Source organism: Lynx canadensis, chromosome C1, assembly GCF_007474595.2.
Source record: "Lynx canadensis isolate LIC74 chromosome C1, mLynCan4.pri.v2, whole genome shotgun sequence".
In the NCBI taxonomy this organism is placed as follows: Eukaryota; Metazoa; Chordata; class Mammalia; order Carnivora; family Felidae; genus Lynx; species Lynx canadensis.
In genome coordinates this window covers 49575169-49592666 of record NC_044310.1, presented here as the reverse complement: position 1 = coordinate 49592666, position 17498 = coordinate 49575169, and the positions used below count along the sequence as shown (strand labels likewise).

At 43.8% G+C, this 17498-nt stretch overlaps 1 protein-coding gene and 1 long non-coding RNA gene across 6 annotated transcripts in view; one reads left to right on the top strand and one right to left on the bottom strand.

The window, feature by feature from the left end:
* NFIA (nuclear factor I A) overlaps positions 1–8397 on the bottom strand; it is a 377477-nt gene extending 369080 nt beyond the window's left edge. For 4 of the 5 annotated variants that reach the window (XM_030324295.1, XM_030324298.1, XM_030324296.1 and 1 more), the window contains exon 1: positions 3111–3453. In XM_030324295.1, the coding sequence (XP_030180155.1) occupies positions 3111–3135 (25 nt within the window). In that variant the 5' untranslated portion in view covers positions 3136–3453. Of the gene's footprint in view, positions 1–3110; positions 3454–8340 lie in introns of those variants that run through there. The other variant, XM_030324297.1, reaches the window with a different exon arrangement.
* On the top strand, positions 3734–5535 carry LOC115520176. Its single transcript, XR_003970718.1, has 3 exons — positions 3734–3884; positions 4047–4097; positions 5305–5535. It is a non-coding gene; the product is annotated as an uncharacterized LOC115520176 (long non-coding RNA).
* Positions 8398–17498: the final 9101 nt, after the last annotated feature.

Genomic DNA, 17498 nt, shown 5'->3' with positions numbered 1-17498 from the left:
ATTTTGCTTACCTGCCAACCAAATGCCTATCTATCTCATCATAAAACCCTTAAACAAGGCCAACTATGTCAACTAATCATTAAGAATAATCTAAGTCCCCAATTTTGCATCAAAAGTATTACGACTTATTACTCCCCAAAGGTTTCAAGAATGTGCCAATAAAAGTCCACAATATTTTGTATAACTTTACTCCCACGTACCATTAAAGTGCTAGTTATCTTCTCACCTCACGATCAGAAATATTCTAGATCATCGAAAGTAAAGAATATCATTAACTTGTAGGTAATGTTGAGGCACAGCATAAATTAATTTTGAAAAAAAAAGTATGCCCTTATAAATCATGTTGCTGCACATACTGCCATACGCTATGTAATATTCCAAATAGTCAGAGAAAATAAAGAATATTGTACATAGGTACTCAGTGAGAAAGTTAGAGGTCACCAATGAAAACAAACCTGAAAACCTGTTTCAAAAAGCGGTATGACTTTGAATCAGCATCTTAAACGTTGATCTGTTTGTAAGTAAGCCAGTTAAGAACCACTGAGCGCTGATATTTCTGGAACTACTTTTTAAAGGTTCACCTATAAATTTCTACTGGGTTATATCATTCTATGGTCAGGTAAAGGATGGTTATGATATGCTTGTATGGTTTAAAATAAGATGTCTGACATTTTCTTGATAAAGTTTTAAAATTGCACACACATACATGGAGTTCATTCTTTCATTTAGAGTACTTTTATCACTGTGCTGACTGGACTTTCTTTAATGACCAATAAACTACCTAAGTTTGTCTTTCTAAAACTGGCTCTAGAGCTTTGTAGGTGTTCCAGCAAGTTGAATAAACTGTAAATCAATTTTTTAAAGAAGACCTCAAAATCTATGGCTCTCATTCACTATTTAGTGTACCTTTGCTTCACATACTGTTACACTAAGTGTTTCCTTCAGCGGTGTTTCCAGAAGAAGGCCTAGTGAATGTATCAATCACACTGCCAAATATGTTTAAAAAACAAAGCAAAACAAAACAAAACTTTCTTAATGTGATAATAGCTCATGAGCCAAGAGAATCCAGCTTTGTCAAATACCTGACTCTGCCCTGGGCCTGCACAGAGACACAGGTATTCTCACATATGCACCAACCCCAAATATAAATGTATCTTTCAAGAGCTCACTTGAGAAGAGGCTCATGGGTCTGCTCAGGTCATTTCCCCACTCTTGCAGCACCCTGGTATTGTCTACACATTCTCTGGGTGGCAAACTTTGGCCAGCAAGAACTTGAGGCTTCGTACTCAGCGTTTTCACTGAAGTCATAACTCACTCAAATTCTCTGACACTTTGCATCTTATCCATATGCAATTGTGAACCTTGCCAGAAGTGGTTGGAAAAGTTTCCTTCCTAATTCCACCAGTTCCCAAATAGGAACTTTGGAAGTTTGCTAGGGAAAATAAAAAACTTTTACAATAACTACAAGCAACTGCTACCCATTACTAAGGCTAGGCCTAAATCCCAAACAGACCATTTCAACATAAAAGATGCATTTTTAAGAGTCTTCCGAGATCAAATGGCCGGTATGATTACTGTTCGATATTGGAATAAGAAAGGATGTCATACGAAAAATAAATCCAGAATCTAGAAAGGAAAAGAAAAAAATTATTGGCACTTTTTTAGCCTTTCATCAAGTATTCCGGTTTAAACCGTTATCTCCTGCTAAATGAAAGCAGTAAGTGGTAGCAGGTTTTTTAAGGGAGTGGTAAATAAACATTTTATATGAAGCATACAACTTCACGTAGGTGATTAATGGTCAGATTGCAATGTACCAAAACAGTATGAAAGCTCACACTTTTTTTCCAAAAAAAAAAAAAAATGTTTTTAGCGCAAAATCACTTTGACTTCATGCCTTTTACTCAAAGAAATAAATAATATATTCAAAAGGGTCCGATTTGGAGCCGTGAAGTAGCAAATATTTGCCTAGGGGTGGTGCAGACAAGAGAGGGATGAAAAGGGAGGGCATGGGAAGGAGGGGCGGGGGGCGAGAGAGACCCACGCTCCGAGTAGAGTCAGCAGAGTCGGAGGGGAAAAGTTGCCCCCGTCCTGCGCGCGGAGCTGCCCGAGTCGCGCGGTGGCGGGAGGCGGCGGGAGGGGGGGGGGGTTGGGGGAGCCGCGTCCGGCCCGGTTGCTGCTCGGGCTCGCGGCCCAGAGCCCAACTCCGCCCGGCGCTCCCCGGCCCGCGCGGCCCCGCGGCCTCCGCCGCTCGCCGCCCTGCGCAGCGTGGGCTCGTCCCGGCACCGAAACTTTTCACTCGGGAAAGCGAGCGGGCGCCGAGCTGCGAGGACGCAGGCTCCACCCGGCCGGCGCTGGGGACGCGCGTCCACGCAGCCCCGCTCCGCCGAGCTCAGGGGCCGGCTCGCCGCCGCCCGCCCGCCCGCCCGCGTCCGAGGGGCGCTGTCCCGGCCGGGGCCCGGGACGCCGGCCCGCGTCCCTCCCGCGGCCGGACCCCAAAGGCTGACAAACAATAAACAAAAGTAAGAGTTTGGGGAGGCTGCCGCGGCGCGGGCTCCGCGCGCGGGCCGTGGGCGCAGAGGGCGCGAGTTCTCCCGCACCCGGGGGTTTTCGGTTGCCCCGAGCGTGCGGGGCGTGCGGTGGGCTCCGTCGGCGGCCCCCTCCCCGGGCGCCGCGGAACTACAGAAACCGGCCTGCCGGCTGCAGAAACGCTGAGTCCAGATTTCAGCGTGTCATGGGCTGCAACCCCGCCGAAACACGTGCGGGGCGTCCGAAAAACACCGCCGTTCCGCAGTCAATCGCCCCGATATTAATTAACGCATTAATAAGAGGGCGGCCATTAGCCATGTGCCCACACAAATGGCCGTGCAAGAGGAATGCACCCGCATGGAAACAAAGTTACTTTCTTAAAGCTGTATTTCTCCCCCCCCCTCCACGAGCACACGCGCACATACACACAGAAACACGCGCAGACACGGGCACACACCAACACACATTCCCCGGGCCCGGCCGGCGCGACGGTCCCCGGCACCCCGTGCCCAGCCCCAGGTCTGCCCCCGCAACCCCGGCCCCCCGCCCCCCATCCCGCCGCATCCAAACAGCTGCTTTACCGTGGGTGAGACAGAGCGGAGAATACATAACTGCCGGGCGGTGGGGTGTGCGTGTGCGTCTGGGGTGTCGGTTTGGAGGTGTGCGTGAGTGCGGGTGAGAAAGGGAGAAAGAGGGAGAGAGGAAGAGAGAGAGAGAGAAGGGGGGAGAAAAAAAATCAAGCCTGCTTCTTGCGTTCACATTTCCACTCGGCTCAACTGCAGCCAGCCAGCCAGCGCGATTGCCGCTCCATGAGCTGAACTTTAACCCCGCCTAGAGTTTCCCTACACTCCACTATACATGTCTACTGTACGCGGCGTTAAAGGCATAGCGCACCCTTTCCCGCTCCCGCCGCCCGCCCGGCGGGTGCCCGCGAGCTGCCGCGCGCCCGCCTCCGCCTCCGCTCTGCACCGCACCGCACACAGCCGCCGCCCGCTCGCGCCGCCGCCGGTGGGGGGGGGGGGGGAGGGCGTGGGGGAGGGGCGGCTTGCGGCGCCGCGCGGCCAGCCGGGTCCCGAGCCTCCGCGGCCGCTCGCGCTCGCTCGCTCCCTCCCCTCTCTCGCTCCCTCGCTCGCAGGCTCTCTCGCTTCCCTCTGCCCCCCCCCCCGCCCCCGCTTCCCCGCTCAGGCGCAGTTACTGGGTAAACGCAGTGAGGAGCCGTTACAGTCTGTACTCCCGGGCAGCTATAGGCTGCCACAGGATGTGCTTAAGCAAACAAAACTACTTTTCCTCATCCCCATCCCCCAAGCCCCGCCGCAGACCTTCGCGGACCTCGGTGGAGACTTGGACAACTTTGCCAGGTTGCCCTGCGCTCCCGGTTCACTGTGTGGGCACGTAGAGAACCGAGGAGAAGGCCGGGGTGGGGGGGGGGGCAAATTTGCATGTATGCAAATTTTTTTAAAAAATCAGACCTCCTAGGTAACTTTTTTTTTTTCCCCTCTGAAATGCGGTACGGCTCAAAGCATTGTAATCTCTCCAACGAAGCTTTCTGTGGGAATAGATCGTCGGCAGAGGTAATTATGCACAAAATCCTGCAAACTTTGTGCAGCTTCAGTCCTGTGGCATTCAGAAGCGGGGGTGGTGGGGAATAATTTCACACAGAAGAGTCACCGGATTTGGGGGGTGGGGGGGGCTGTCTGGAGAAAAAGAGGCGGAGATTAATGAGCGTTCTCCCTCCCAGGACTGTGAAACTGGTGGGTCTGAAACACAGCCGCCATAGAAAAAGTTCTATCACGTTCAGAAACAACAGTGGTTTTAGCTGTGGACATCTTTTTCTCTTTAGGAGAAAAAAAAAAAAAGGAAAGGGATGTCCCCTAAGGGAAGGGAGATATTCTGGTCCACAAACGCGTGCCCAGAACTGGACACAGGCTATCATTACCGTTCCTGTTCCTGGGACACCTCTGGAAGGGTGCCTTTTTAAGAATCCCTCTTTTTCCCTCCCCCAGGTAATCGTTCTTAAAATGGAAAAGAGCTTCCTGCAATTATTCTAGGTTTGCTAAAGTATTGTTTTGGCAGAAAAGGGGGGGTGGTTTTTAGGGTTTGGCAAGTTGCCAATAAGCCTGCTTTTCCAGTTTTTTTAACCTCATATTTTCTCTCAGGCTTTCCTCCCTCATGGAAAAAAAAAGAAAAAAAGAAAAAAAAATACCTCTTCCTGCTGCCCCCATCCATCTCTTTCCTCCTCCTCTTCCTAACTCTACTTTGCAGCCTGCTGCATTTGCCAATCCTTCTCAAAATTCCAAAGGAAAGATCAGGTTGAAAGACACTGGCACACAGGACAGAGGAATCTGCACCTTGGTAGAGGTTAAATAGCGAGAGAGCCTCGGAAAAGAGGACAGTCCTGTAGGAACCCCCACTCTGCAGGTGGGGATGAAGTGATGTGCTAAGGCCACGCTCATTCAGACTACACCACCCACCTCCACGCCCCCCCCCTTTTTTTTAAAGTTAGGGGCAAGAAACATGCTACTGGAGAAACAAAATATAATCCTCTAAATATTCTACATCTGTCTAAAATTATTTTATGCTTGTTCTCCGATTACTTTATTGCTAAAATAATTTCTGAATGCTTCAGATCATTTTCACACACCCTGCTCCTAAATATCCTTGAAAATCTGTCAAATTATTTATTAAGGGGTGAGGGAACATAATGACTTAATCTTTAATGAGAGAGTCCATTTTCCCCAATTAAACAACTGCTTTTCCTTGGTTCCTCTTGGATTTCAGGAGAAGAGAAATGTCCTAAAAGCTAAGCCGAGTTACAGAGACAACCTTCCTGGCCACGGAAACCTTTGCTGGGATCTATAACTTCAACTCGCTCCAAGTTTCCTCGATAGAAGTTTCTGGCTGACGGTCCCAACATGTAACTGAGGCACAGTGAGAAGTTATTGTTCCGTGTGTACTCTTGGGAAGCTCTCTTCCAGAGCAGATTAAAATCTTTCTTTTGGTGTATTAAAAGATATACTTCACATCTGCCTCTTTCCAAACCAGAAAGATTCTTAGTTTTAACTGAATCTCAAGAAAAAGAAAAGGATTTTTTTAAAAAAAGGACTGGCACATCGCCTGGTTTTTAAAAATAGGGAAAAGTAATTTAATGCTGATATTTCTAGTTTAAAAACTTCTTTTTGTTGCAGCAGGGAATGTGCCCGCGATTTCCGCTTTCTGCGGTTAGCAATATTATCTTAAGTAACTTTTGGCGCCCTTCGTAAGACTTTTGGATATGGGACGATTGTTTGCGCCCTCTAGGCAGGGCTGGATCCAAGTTCAGCACCAAAGCCCTTCACATCCGCTCCTGCTTTCTCCTATCTCCGCCAGCTCCCGCTCCCTCCCCAGCGGGATGGGGGGGGGGGGGGAGGCGGGGAAACACTACAAAGCACAGTTCCAAACTACAGCCTTTGGAAACAAGACTGAGAAAATACAGTAGAAGAGTTACAGTTACAGAAAGGCTTCTGGTAACTTTCTCTCCAACAGGCATAAATTTAAACACACCACAAAGAAACAGATGTTCCTCAACGGGCATCTGGGGGTAAAAAACATTCCAACTCTCTCCCCTCTCCCAGTTGCAAAAGTAATTCCTTGTCCAGAGTTCACAAAGATACTACGCACTTGAGAGAGAGCAGGGATGGAGGGGGGAGAGAAAGAAAGAAAGGATAGTAGAGAAAACAGTGTAGGAAACAGGTGAAGTACAAAAACTAGTTTACTGCAATCATATAAATGACCCATTGTTAGGAAGGATAAACCCCGTATTGGAAATAACCACTCCAAATCATTTATTTTTGCAAGGCTAGGAGGCTGCCTTGAAATGGGATGTCTTTGCGCAAAGGAGGCTCCTGTCATGCTCTCTGCTATCCATATTCTTCCTGGCACAGAGCCCAGCCTTGCATTACTGTGTTTTATTTGCAGAAATGTTACCTTGCCAGCTTAGTGAAATCCTCTTAGATATATAAATTACGTCAATAAGGTTTCACTTATATGTACATCTCAAATACCTCTCATTTCGGAGGTTACTTGATAGGAAGATCTTATTAATATGATTTAGATTTTAATGCCCAAAGCAGTGAAGATAAAATTGGGGTACATAAGTGACACTGCCATTAACTCTGTAGTTCTTATCAGGACAACTTTATCACTAGCATTTCCAATATTTTTCTTCTCTAGTTTTTCGACCCAATGGTAACTTGCGTGCAGATTTTTCTTAGATGTGTATAATACTAAATTGGATAATGTCAGTAACTGAGCATCCAAGTGGATTTTAACGTCAGGTTTCCAAACCAGATTTGATTAGAAGGCCTAAAGCCTTGGGAAATAGCTCGATGGGAATTAATCCAAAGATGGGAAAGAGCCCATACTATTTTCCATTCATTTCCCAACAGAATTAGGTGTCTACAATGCTCAGTGGGAAGGAAGAGATGGATGTATTTTAGTCAGAGGCTGCCAGTTACTGCCTCCAAGACAAGCTGCAAGTTACTGCAGTTGGTTTTCCACTGGATTGGTATCAAAGACTTGTCCAAGAGGCCAGACTCCAACGAAGAGTTAGCAAGTCAGCAATCTTCCACACACACCCTCCACAGGGGTTGTTGTGGTAACAAGAACAAATGTGAACTTGGCTAGTTCTAATAGCCTATTTGCCACTGACCATATATTTAAATAGCAGAATTCAAGAAAAGTGGAGAAAGAAACAGTCCTTTTCCCCCTCTTCCTTTCAAATGTATAAAAACAGCTGTCAGTCCACCTGTGACACATCCTCTCCCCCCCCCTTAAAACTGTTGTTTCCAGTTCAAGAAGAGAGGCTTGCCTCTTCCTTCAAAGTATTTGAAAAGCCAAAGCTTCTCAGATAACCAGACGGAGAAGTGTTGTAATGCTGAGTATTCAGTACACTACTTCCCAAAGCTCAATACAGTCCTGTAGTTCAAGTTTCTAAGCTACACATTTTTTAAAAGCTGAACCTCCCCCTTCACAACAGTTAACAACTTCCCTGAATTTAAAAATAATTATTAATGCAAAGTTAGTATTTCTCTGGCAGAATTTTTCTAACTTTTTTCCAAAAGGCAATTAAGAAAGCATTACAATTCATGCAAAAATCCCCCAATCCGTTTTTTTTTCCCCTTTAAACTCAAAAACTCTTTCCTATTGTGCTTGCTAAATCCGGAAGACCTTGTAGCTTTGACAGCTTGAACCACACCATCCCCTTCAGAGCCGCAGAGAACTTCAGATCTTTTCTGCCCCGCCCCCTCTGGCTACTGAGAACCATTCATTGTACACCCAAGCTTCCTCATGATTGGCTGAAGCTTTTGTCAATCTCCCATGTTGTCCCATTGATTAGAGGATCGAATCGTCAATTATTCGCCGGGTCCAGACATTTCTTTTCGAGTTAGGTTGACTGCTGAGGCCAGACGTCTTTTTACAGAACAGAGCACGTAACAGGATTTTTTTCCCCCTTTCTGGAACCGAGCAAGCGCTAGGAGGAAAAAAATCTGTCAAGCTCAGCATTTTTTTCAAATCTCGGGAAAAAAAAAAAAAAGAAGGAACCCCGATCTGTGATGTACATAGCACAAAAAAAAAAAAAAAAAGCCATCCACAAAGCTACATCTTTAAAACAAAACCATCACAATAGACATTCACCCAGCAATCACTTAAAAGCATACGCAAGCTAGAGAAATTTTAAAGTCTTAGCCATTAAACAAAATCATTCTACCATTATTGTTGTTTATAAAACACACATCGTATAAACGCAAAATAGAAAGTTTAAGATGTGCCACGTACCATTGCAATGTAAAAAGAGTACGTGAGAAACTTTAAAATGTTCAGACGAATTGCTTCATTTGTTGTCCCCCTTTTTTTTGCATTAAAAAAAAAAATCTAAATAAACTTGGAACCGTTGAAAACCCGGAAGAGATTTTTTTAAAGCTGTGGGCCAATTGCAGGCTTCTTGGAGATTTTTTTTTTTTTAACTCCAAATCAGAAGGCTTTTGCAATTGCAATGCGCGCTCTCTGCCTCTCTCACTGTCTCTCTCTCCTTTTTTGATAGCGATCCAACCCGGGCTGGCTGGTTCTCAGATTCTCTCTGGTTTTGCCTTGTGTGCTTTGGATTGTACGAGACTTTGCAGAAGTTGCAATCGATTCGCAGTCCCTCTCTCCTCTCCCTACCCCCTTGTTTATTTCCGCAATCGCTGCAATTTGCATAGTAACCACGCACGAGGCGCCGGCAGCCGCCAGCGGAGGGGGCCGGGAGGGGGCAGGGAAAAGGCCTTGCCCCCTTCTCCCCTCCTCCCGTCTCTCTCCCCGCCAGTCTCCTCCTCCCCCACGGTGCGTGGCCAATAGGAGCCCCGGCATTCAGCGCAAGCTCCGGTCGGGACACCGTTCGGAAGAAAAGCTCCTGTGTTACTAGGCCCTGCTCGCAGGATCGTGTTTTTGGCGCTGTGGAAGTTCCCCTGATTGCGGACCTCGCAGCCGGTACTAGGGATCTACGAGGATACAATACAATTGCCTGCGGTTGTGCGGGTTTTGCACGTTTTAATCAAGCCTGCACACCTGCTTTCTCGGTTTCTTTTTCCGTAGCCTCTCGTGAGTTATTAGGCTAGTTCATGATGGTTAGTGAGAGATTTAACCTTTATTTGCACTGGTGTAGACCAAGAGTTAAAGATCCTCTTTGGTGCATTAAATCACGAGAGTGCAAAATGTCACAGAGAACTTGCAGTGAAATAAAGCTTCTACTCTAGGTTCCTAAAGGAAAAGACTGGCTCTGTTCTCTGCAGATGACTGAACATAAAATTGCTAGGGGGGCTCCCTTAAGAATAAATTTGTTCATTTAAAGGAGGAGATGCAGTGAAATTCTAGTTGAATTGCCAAGCATCCACTTCGTCAATATCCTTACAAAACCTGGATTCCACAAAGTTGGACGCCCCCCTCCGCCTCCTGTCGCCCCCGAGAGAAGGGCTCTGTTTAGACATTTGAAATGGGGGGAAGGGGAAGGAGGCTGTTAAAGTAGTTATGGAACATTCAGTCCTTCATCTCACTGATTCATCTTATTTCATTAACCCAGACTCTTTAAGACCATTTCAATGTCAATCTTTCATGCGTTTGTTTCAAACAACAGACTAGCCACTGGTGCAGTGCTGATGCCCGGAAGACAACTCTAAAGGAAGGGAGTGTCCCTTTAAATGGAAAGCATCACCACCAGGCTACTGCGTTTGTTTGCTTTGCGTCAGTTAAGTAGCTTTGGACGTTTTGCTGAATAACTGAGTTACAGGAAAATGTGTGCTTAGCTCACTTGATAAAAATGATCCAATGAGAAGTCCAGAGGAATAGGAAGCCACCTGGCAGTTGTCTGATTTTCTTAACTGTCATTGGTGAAGGTACCTATTAATTAATAACAGGACCTTGCACAGCTAAATTAGAGGTTAGAGAAACCTCCTATTTCGTTTTGAGCCACATGTTTGGCTTCAGGCTTGCACTGTACTACTAGCTAACTGATGCAGCATTACTGAGAGGTATGGTTGTGTGGTCACTGCTGGTGTGAGACAAGCTTTGCTGTGCTGGCCTGCCCCTTATAGTTTCTGATACTCTCTTGCTCCAGAAAGTCTGTGGCATTTAATCCTGGCCCCTTCTGCTCAGCGTCGTTTTTAACTTGGCATACTACTTTCACTCTAGAAAGACATTTGATGGGATGCAGTGGCTTCAAAAAACAATTAACCAAAAACCTCCTAGGCCTAGTACAGCTGGTGCTAAGCTGTGTAACCTTGAGATAGTTATATAACACCTATAAAATAGAACATCAATCCATCGTGAGAATGGGGGATTGTTTTTTTAGGAGCTAAGAGCCTTTCGAATGCACAAGAGGGATCGGTTTGTACTGCATTGCTCTGGAGATGCCATGGTCTGAATAACCTTCAAGGCTAAGCAGCCAGGCCTTGTCAGTAGGTGGTAACTGAGTTTTGTGTGCATGTCTGTAGTTCATTAACTCCGCTTAATGTGGTAGGTTAGTACTGTTTCCAAAGTGACCTTTTATATCTCCATCTAGTCAACAGCAACATAGTATAGCTTTAGAGTTGAACTTAGGTATTAATGTGAGTCTTATGTGACTCCAGACAAATTATTTAACCTCTGTAAGCTTTTTATTCCTCATCTGGAAAACAAGAGCTATTCAGATAACATATATAAATTACCTTGTACATTATGTGTGCTGAAAATATTGTATCTATAGCGATACCACTATTACTGTTTAATATGTACCATATTCTAGGCACATTGAATGTGCTAAGAGCTAGAGATACAGAGAATAAGACATTGTCCCTGCCCTCAAGAAGCTTTCAGTCCAAAGGGAAAGACAAAATAATAAATAATAATATAATGCGGTAAGTGCTGTGTCCAACTTAGATATACATAAAGGGCAATAGAAATACAGATGATAGAATGGTTTTGCTCAGATAAGTAGATAGGAAGAGTCACAGGAGGCTAAAAAAGAGGAAATGACGTTTGTGTTGGGCATTTGTCAAGTAGACAAGGGAGAAGCAGGACATTCTTGTCCAAGAAAGCACAGTGTATACACAGGGCCAGAGAATGAGGATGTATTTAACTGTGGCTTGTTGGTCTAGCTTATATCACAGTAACTAGAGACGAAATTGGAAAATCAGGCTGAGGCAAGATGGAGGACCTTGTAAGCTGTTTAAACTTTCACTTGAAGGACTTGGGAAACATCAAAGGTATTTAACCAAATGATATACAAAGTAAATTTTGCAGATTAGAAAGATCATTCCAGCAATGGAGGCAAAGAGACCAATTAGAAAGAAGTGAGAGAAGGTGAAGTTCTGAACTATGCACAGCAGGAATGAATGAGCAAGAAAGAGAAAGGGAGGGAAGAGAAGAGAGTGGGAAAGAGGAGAGAAAGCAAAGAAGACCCACAACTCACATTAGTTTTTAGGGACTTTGATCAATAGGGACAACTTGGGAGTGCATTTTTTCCAGGCTCTCCCAAGTCCAAATACCCATAAGATATATAATAAGAGCTATTAGTGAAAGAGGCTCTCCTTACTCCACACGATGCCACTTCTGTATCCTTAAACCTACCAATGTCAAATCATTTTGAAATAATACCAGCAACAGTAACAATCGCTCACATGGATTCAGTGTTTATATTGGCTCTTCTCACTTTGTGAATTTGCATTCCAGTAACATCAGCCCCACCATGCCACTGAAAATCAGCTGCACATTGAATAGTGTGACTTTGGATTGCCAACCCTATTGAGAGCCTCATGCTTCCATGTAGACTGGCTTTATGCCTTGAAAATAGTAGGCTCTTCCAGGAATTCTGCTTTTTTGACCCAAATAAAAACTTAATCCTCTTTCAGTGCATTGATAGGAAGACTACAACATCAGAGTCTTACAGATTTCGCAACATGATTCAAAATTGCAGTTTTTTTCTAATAATGTATTTTTTAACGTGTGAACTAAGTTGAATGTTGGACCATACGGATGTATTTCACATTTTCTTTTTTTTAATTTTTTTAATGTTTATTTCTTTTGAGAGAGAGAGAGAGAGAGAGGCGGTGGGGGGTGGGGGGCAGAGAGAGAGGAGACCCAGAATCCGAAGCAGGTTCCAGGCTCCGAGCTGTCAGCACAGAGCCTGACTCAGGTCTCAAACCCACGAACCATGAGATGGTGACCTGAGCCAAAATAGGACGCTTATCTGACGGAGCCACCCAGGCACCCCTATTTCACATTTTCTTGATTGGGTAAATCTTAGATCATCCAAAGCACTTTTTAGGCTAGGTAATCAACATGGGCATTTAGAGGACCAACATGGCAATATAAATGATAGATACTAGAAGAAAATACAAATCTAGGAATTGATGAGACTCCCTAATAAGCAGATTTTGGCAGACTGTTTCCCCCCACATCTGTCCCTCTCTATTTTTGGATACATAAATGAGCAGTTTGGAGCCTATATTTCCTAGCCTTCCTTGCAGATAGGCATGATACATGATTAAGATCTGAATAGAATGGAGAAGAATTATTGAGTCAACCTTTCATGTCACTTGCTTAAAAGAAATTTATCCTAAACTTGTGGCCTTTCCAAAGGCTGCAGTGAGGTCATGTTTGGGACTCAGCTTCAATTAAAAAGACCAGGGACAACACCTTGGGAGACAAGAAAGCAGCAAGATGGAGGGAACATGGGTCCCTAAGTGACCTTATGGAGCAGAACTTCTTCTCTAGTCTAGATCATATTTAAGCCACTGTGTTTTGAGATCCCTGACTTGGCAGCCCAGCCTCTACTATCATCATCATTGTCATCATCATCATCATCAAGGTTGTAAATCAGTTACATGGTACCTTTGGATTGTTTTCTGTATAAAAGCATATGGCTTTCCCCAGCTTAATACAAAATACATTTGTTTTTTTTTTTTAATTTTTAAAACATCAATTCATTTAAACTAAACAAAAAAAAAAAGTTCATCCATTTCTCCTATTGATTTTATTATCAGCCCCCGATTCCAGACTTTCCCCCTGCCTAGTCTCCCTCTACTACCCTTTCATCCAGACTAAATGAGTCACTTTTCTATTTTCATCACTTTCTGAATACACCATGCATGTTCATCCCTCTCTTCCCTTGTTTGTGTGATATTTTCTGCCCAGAAGTCCCTAATGTCTTCTCCCTGTTCCGTCATTTTTTTTCAATAACCAGTTTAATGCTACTTCCCAACCGCCGCCCCCCAGCAGAATTGGCCACTCCCTCCTGTGTTCTCTAACATCTTATGCTCATCTCTAGGACAGTTATGTTCACAGTGTACGTCAGTTATTTATTTGTGTGTTTGTCTGCTAGACTATGAGCTCCTTGAAGGGGCACTACCTTTATTCATCTTTGTGTCCCTACAAGCCAAGTGCTATAATCCTCAGTGGATGTGTGGTAAATTAATGTATGAATGAAAAGATGAACAAATGGTACCCTTTCCAGTCTTGCACTCTGATATAATACAGGCTCAGGAGTGTGACTGATGCAAGGCAGGGCATTATCACTAGGGGGAAATTTTAAGTATAAATAGCAGGACACTGAGTTTGCTTTTTATAGACCTTCCACACATGTTACCACTGTTAACCTTCCTTCTGGATAGGTAGGTTGGGCACTGTCTTTCTCACCACACAAATGAGGAAACTAAGGCACAGGAAACTGTAGGGAGCCACTCAACATCATTCACTTAGGTTGAATAGAATTCAACTCATTTAGCATTCTTCCCCAGAGGTCTAGCTATGATGTTTGGCTTAGGAAAGATTTCAGGCTTCAATTTTTTTTTTTTTTGGAGTAACATTTTAATGTTTAGCTGGCTGTAATCATAATTAAAGGTAAACAAATGAACCCATCCTTTGTTTTTTAAACGGCTTTATTGAGATACAATTGATATACAAAGAACCACACATATTTAATATATACAATTTGATGAACTTGGACAGAGACAAACACCCATGGTATCATACGCACAATCATAATAGACATATCCAACACCTCCAAGAGATTCCTTGTGTCCCCCAACCCCCGGACCATTTTGGGGGGTAAGAACACTTAACATAAAGTATACCTTCTCAACACTGCATTGTTAACTACAGGCACTATGCTTGCACAGCAGATCTCTAGAACTTACTCATTTGGCACAGCCGAAACTTTATACCCATTGAATAATAGCTCCCTGTTTCCCCTACCCCACAGATCTGTCCTATCTTGGACACACAACACAGTACTCTGCAGAGGTTCTTGAAGACCACAGGTGATGTCACGCAAGTGAGCTGGTAGGATAGTCAGAGAGAGGAAGCCTGTATCTCGACCAAAGCCAAGGCTGCAAAGTATGAGTTTACAATTCACAGAAGGAGAGCTGAAAGGGAGCTCAGAAGGCTCCAACCACCACATTTTACAGCTGATAAAACCGAAACTAGCAGAGTGAAGTAGCTAGCTCATGGCCACACAGCTGGTAAAGAATTAATCCCCGGTCCAGGGCCAGTGTCATTACATCATGCACAGGATATTTTGCAGGAATGGAAAAGGAGCGAACAACTATCTGTGGTATCAGAGTGGAAAAGAGGCCTGGGCAAGTGAAGAAACAGTGAATCTGATAGGAGACAGAAAACGGTTAATCATCTAAACCAAAGGGATGGCTATAAAATCTAGGCTGGTACCTGAAAGATTTACCCAAACATGTTCAGACAATTCAAGGATAATTTTCAGGAAAAATAAGGGAGGGTGAAGATGAGAGCAACAATCTAGAACTGTAACTTGGTGTTAAAATTTGTGAGCTGAACTGGTTCACTATTCTGTGCTGTTTGTGACCTTGGGCAGTTCAATCTCTCCCTCTGGCTTCCTTCTCAGTAAAATGTAAATATCGGCAGCCTCACTTCTTGGGGTTTTGATAGGATTCAATGAAATCATGAGTGTGAAACTGTTATAAATTTAGGTTTCTATTCCATGAAGGCCTACACCACCAACAATTGTTTATAATACAGCACAGAATACATAATATAGATAGTCGCATTTATCCAAAAGGTTTTGGAATAGAGATTGTGTGTGTGTGTGTGTGTGTGTGTTTATCTATATCTATCTGTATCTATGCACACATACATATATAAACATGCACACAAAGTCTCCATTCCAAACCTTTGAATAGAGGTAGGATAAATCTGATTACCTACCTACCTATATATATGAGAGAGACAGAGACACCATTAAAATGGAAATAAGGTGACATCAAGGCCAAGATTAGCAATCAAAATACATTCAATGAGATTCTATGTACTTTTTTAGGGTTGACTTGCAATTTTCCTTTGAGTTTCTTAGTAATCAACTTAAAAAAGAAAAGGTAAAAACTTATGAATATATGATATTCATAGGATCATAAAATTCAAATCCAAGAAGGGTTGTTCAAAAGCAACACAGACATTCTGAGGTCTGAGAAAATGGGCCCCATGACCTCCTGCCACCCGCATCACCATCACTGCATACAGACAGACAGACCAGGGTTGTCCTGAAGAGGACTGTCTTCAATATGACACATTGAACCAGGTACTCAATCCCTGGATGAAATTCCAGCCAGCCTAAGGACAGAGGGAGTAGGAGGATGCCGGCTTCTAAAATTACAATTTTAGGAACTCCTTGGCTATAGCTTAGTGCCCTGGGCTAGTGGTGCTAGTGCTCAGTATCTGGTAAATTAGAATGTGCCGTCAGTGTCTATTGTCCCAGAAAATCAGCAACAAAGAAAGGAAAGAGCCAGTCGAGGTCGACTCCTCTGACCCTGGGGTTTTTCATACTCACTCTAATATTCCTAAGATTACATCCCACCCCCCACCCACCCCCCGAAAATAGTATGGAAAGGAATAGCATGGGAACTGGCAAACCCAGCTGGCATGGACGCTGAGTCCAGACTCTCTTTTCCAGCCCATGTCTTTAGCTCTTCAGCCTCTCTTGACCTCTCTCTTTCATAAGGTGACTCAAAATGGGATCAGGAAAGGGAACTCCAGTAAAGGAAGTTATAGAATTGGGGTTATTGTTGTTTCGGACACACAAGCAAAAACAACTAGGTAGCTTGTCTCAAAGCCCAATCAGTAGGCTAAGAATTAGGCTTACATGTCAGCCAACAACATCACAAAAGAAAAAATAATGTCAAAAGCCTGTGTGGGTCAGGATAGGGAGATAAGTTACTATACTGGTAGATCCCTTTTAGGAAATGACAATCTTTTTTTTTTTTTCAAGCTTTTTTTCCCCATTTTTTAAAGTTTATTTTTGAGACACAGATGAGAGAGAGAGAGAGAGAGAGAGAGAGAGAGAGAGAGAATCCGAAGCAGGCTCCAGGCTGTGAGCTGTCAGCACAGAACCTAATGCAGGGCTTAAACTCACCAACCCTGAGATCATGACCTGAGCTGAAGTCAGAGGCTTAACCGATTGACTCACCCAGGAGGCCCCCCCTTTAATTGTGATTAAAAAGTACATAGCGTTTACATTATAAGCATTTTTAAATGTACAGTTCAGTGCCTTTAAGTATATTCATATTGTTGTGCAGCCGTCATCACTATCCATCTCTAGAACATTTTCATCATCCCAAACTGAAACTCTGCATCTATTAAACAGTAACTTCCCGTTCCTTTCTCTCCCCAGGCCCCTAGAAACCATCATTTTACTTTCTGTCTCTATGAATTTGACTACTCTAGTTACTTTATACAAGTGAAATCATTCCGTGTTTGTCCTTTTGTAAGTAGCTTATTTCATTTAGTATAATGTCTCTAAGGTTCATGCCTGTTGTAGCATGTGCAAGAATTTGCTTCTATTTTAGGTGGAGAAGCATTCCCTGGTATGTAGATGCCACATTTTGTTTATCCATTCATCCACTGATGGACACTTAGGCTGCTTCCACCTTTTGGCTATTGTGAATAATGCTTCTATGAACATGGTATATAAATATCTATTTGGATCCCTGCTTTCAATGTTTTTGGGTATATCCATCAGAAGTGGAATTGCTTAATCATAGAGTAACTCTATTTTTAACTTTGGTGGGGGGGGGGGGAACAGCAACCTTAGTTTATCTTTGGGAAAAAAAATGAACAAATTCTTTAATGACTTGCTTCATTTATGGAGTTGATTTCATGGCATCAGGAATCTTGGATTCTTATTAACTGTGTGCTCTTGGAAAGTCACTTGAGTTATCAGAAACACTCTCAATTTCCTTGTCTGAAAAAAATGATATCTTTGAAATAGTTGATGTCCAAGGTCTTTGAAATTCTAAAGATCTACAATTCTGCATATTTCCTTGGTGTATGTATGGGTTCATCCATTTATGTCTTTCATTCATTCACTTGGAAATGCTGTTTGAATGCCAGAGCAGGTTCTTCCCCCCTCAAAGATAAACATGAGTGATGGGGAGAGGAGTAGGAATGGGAGGAAGAAGGCT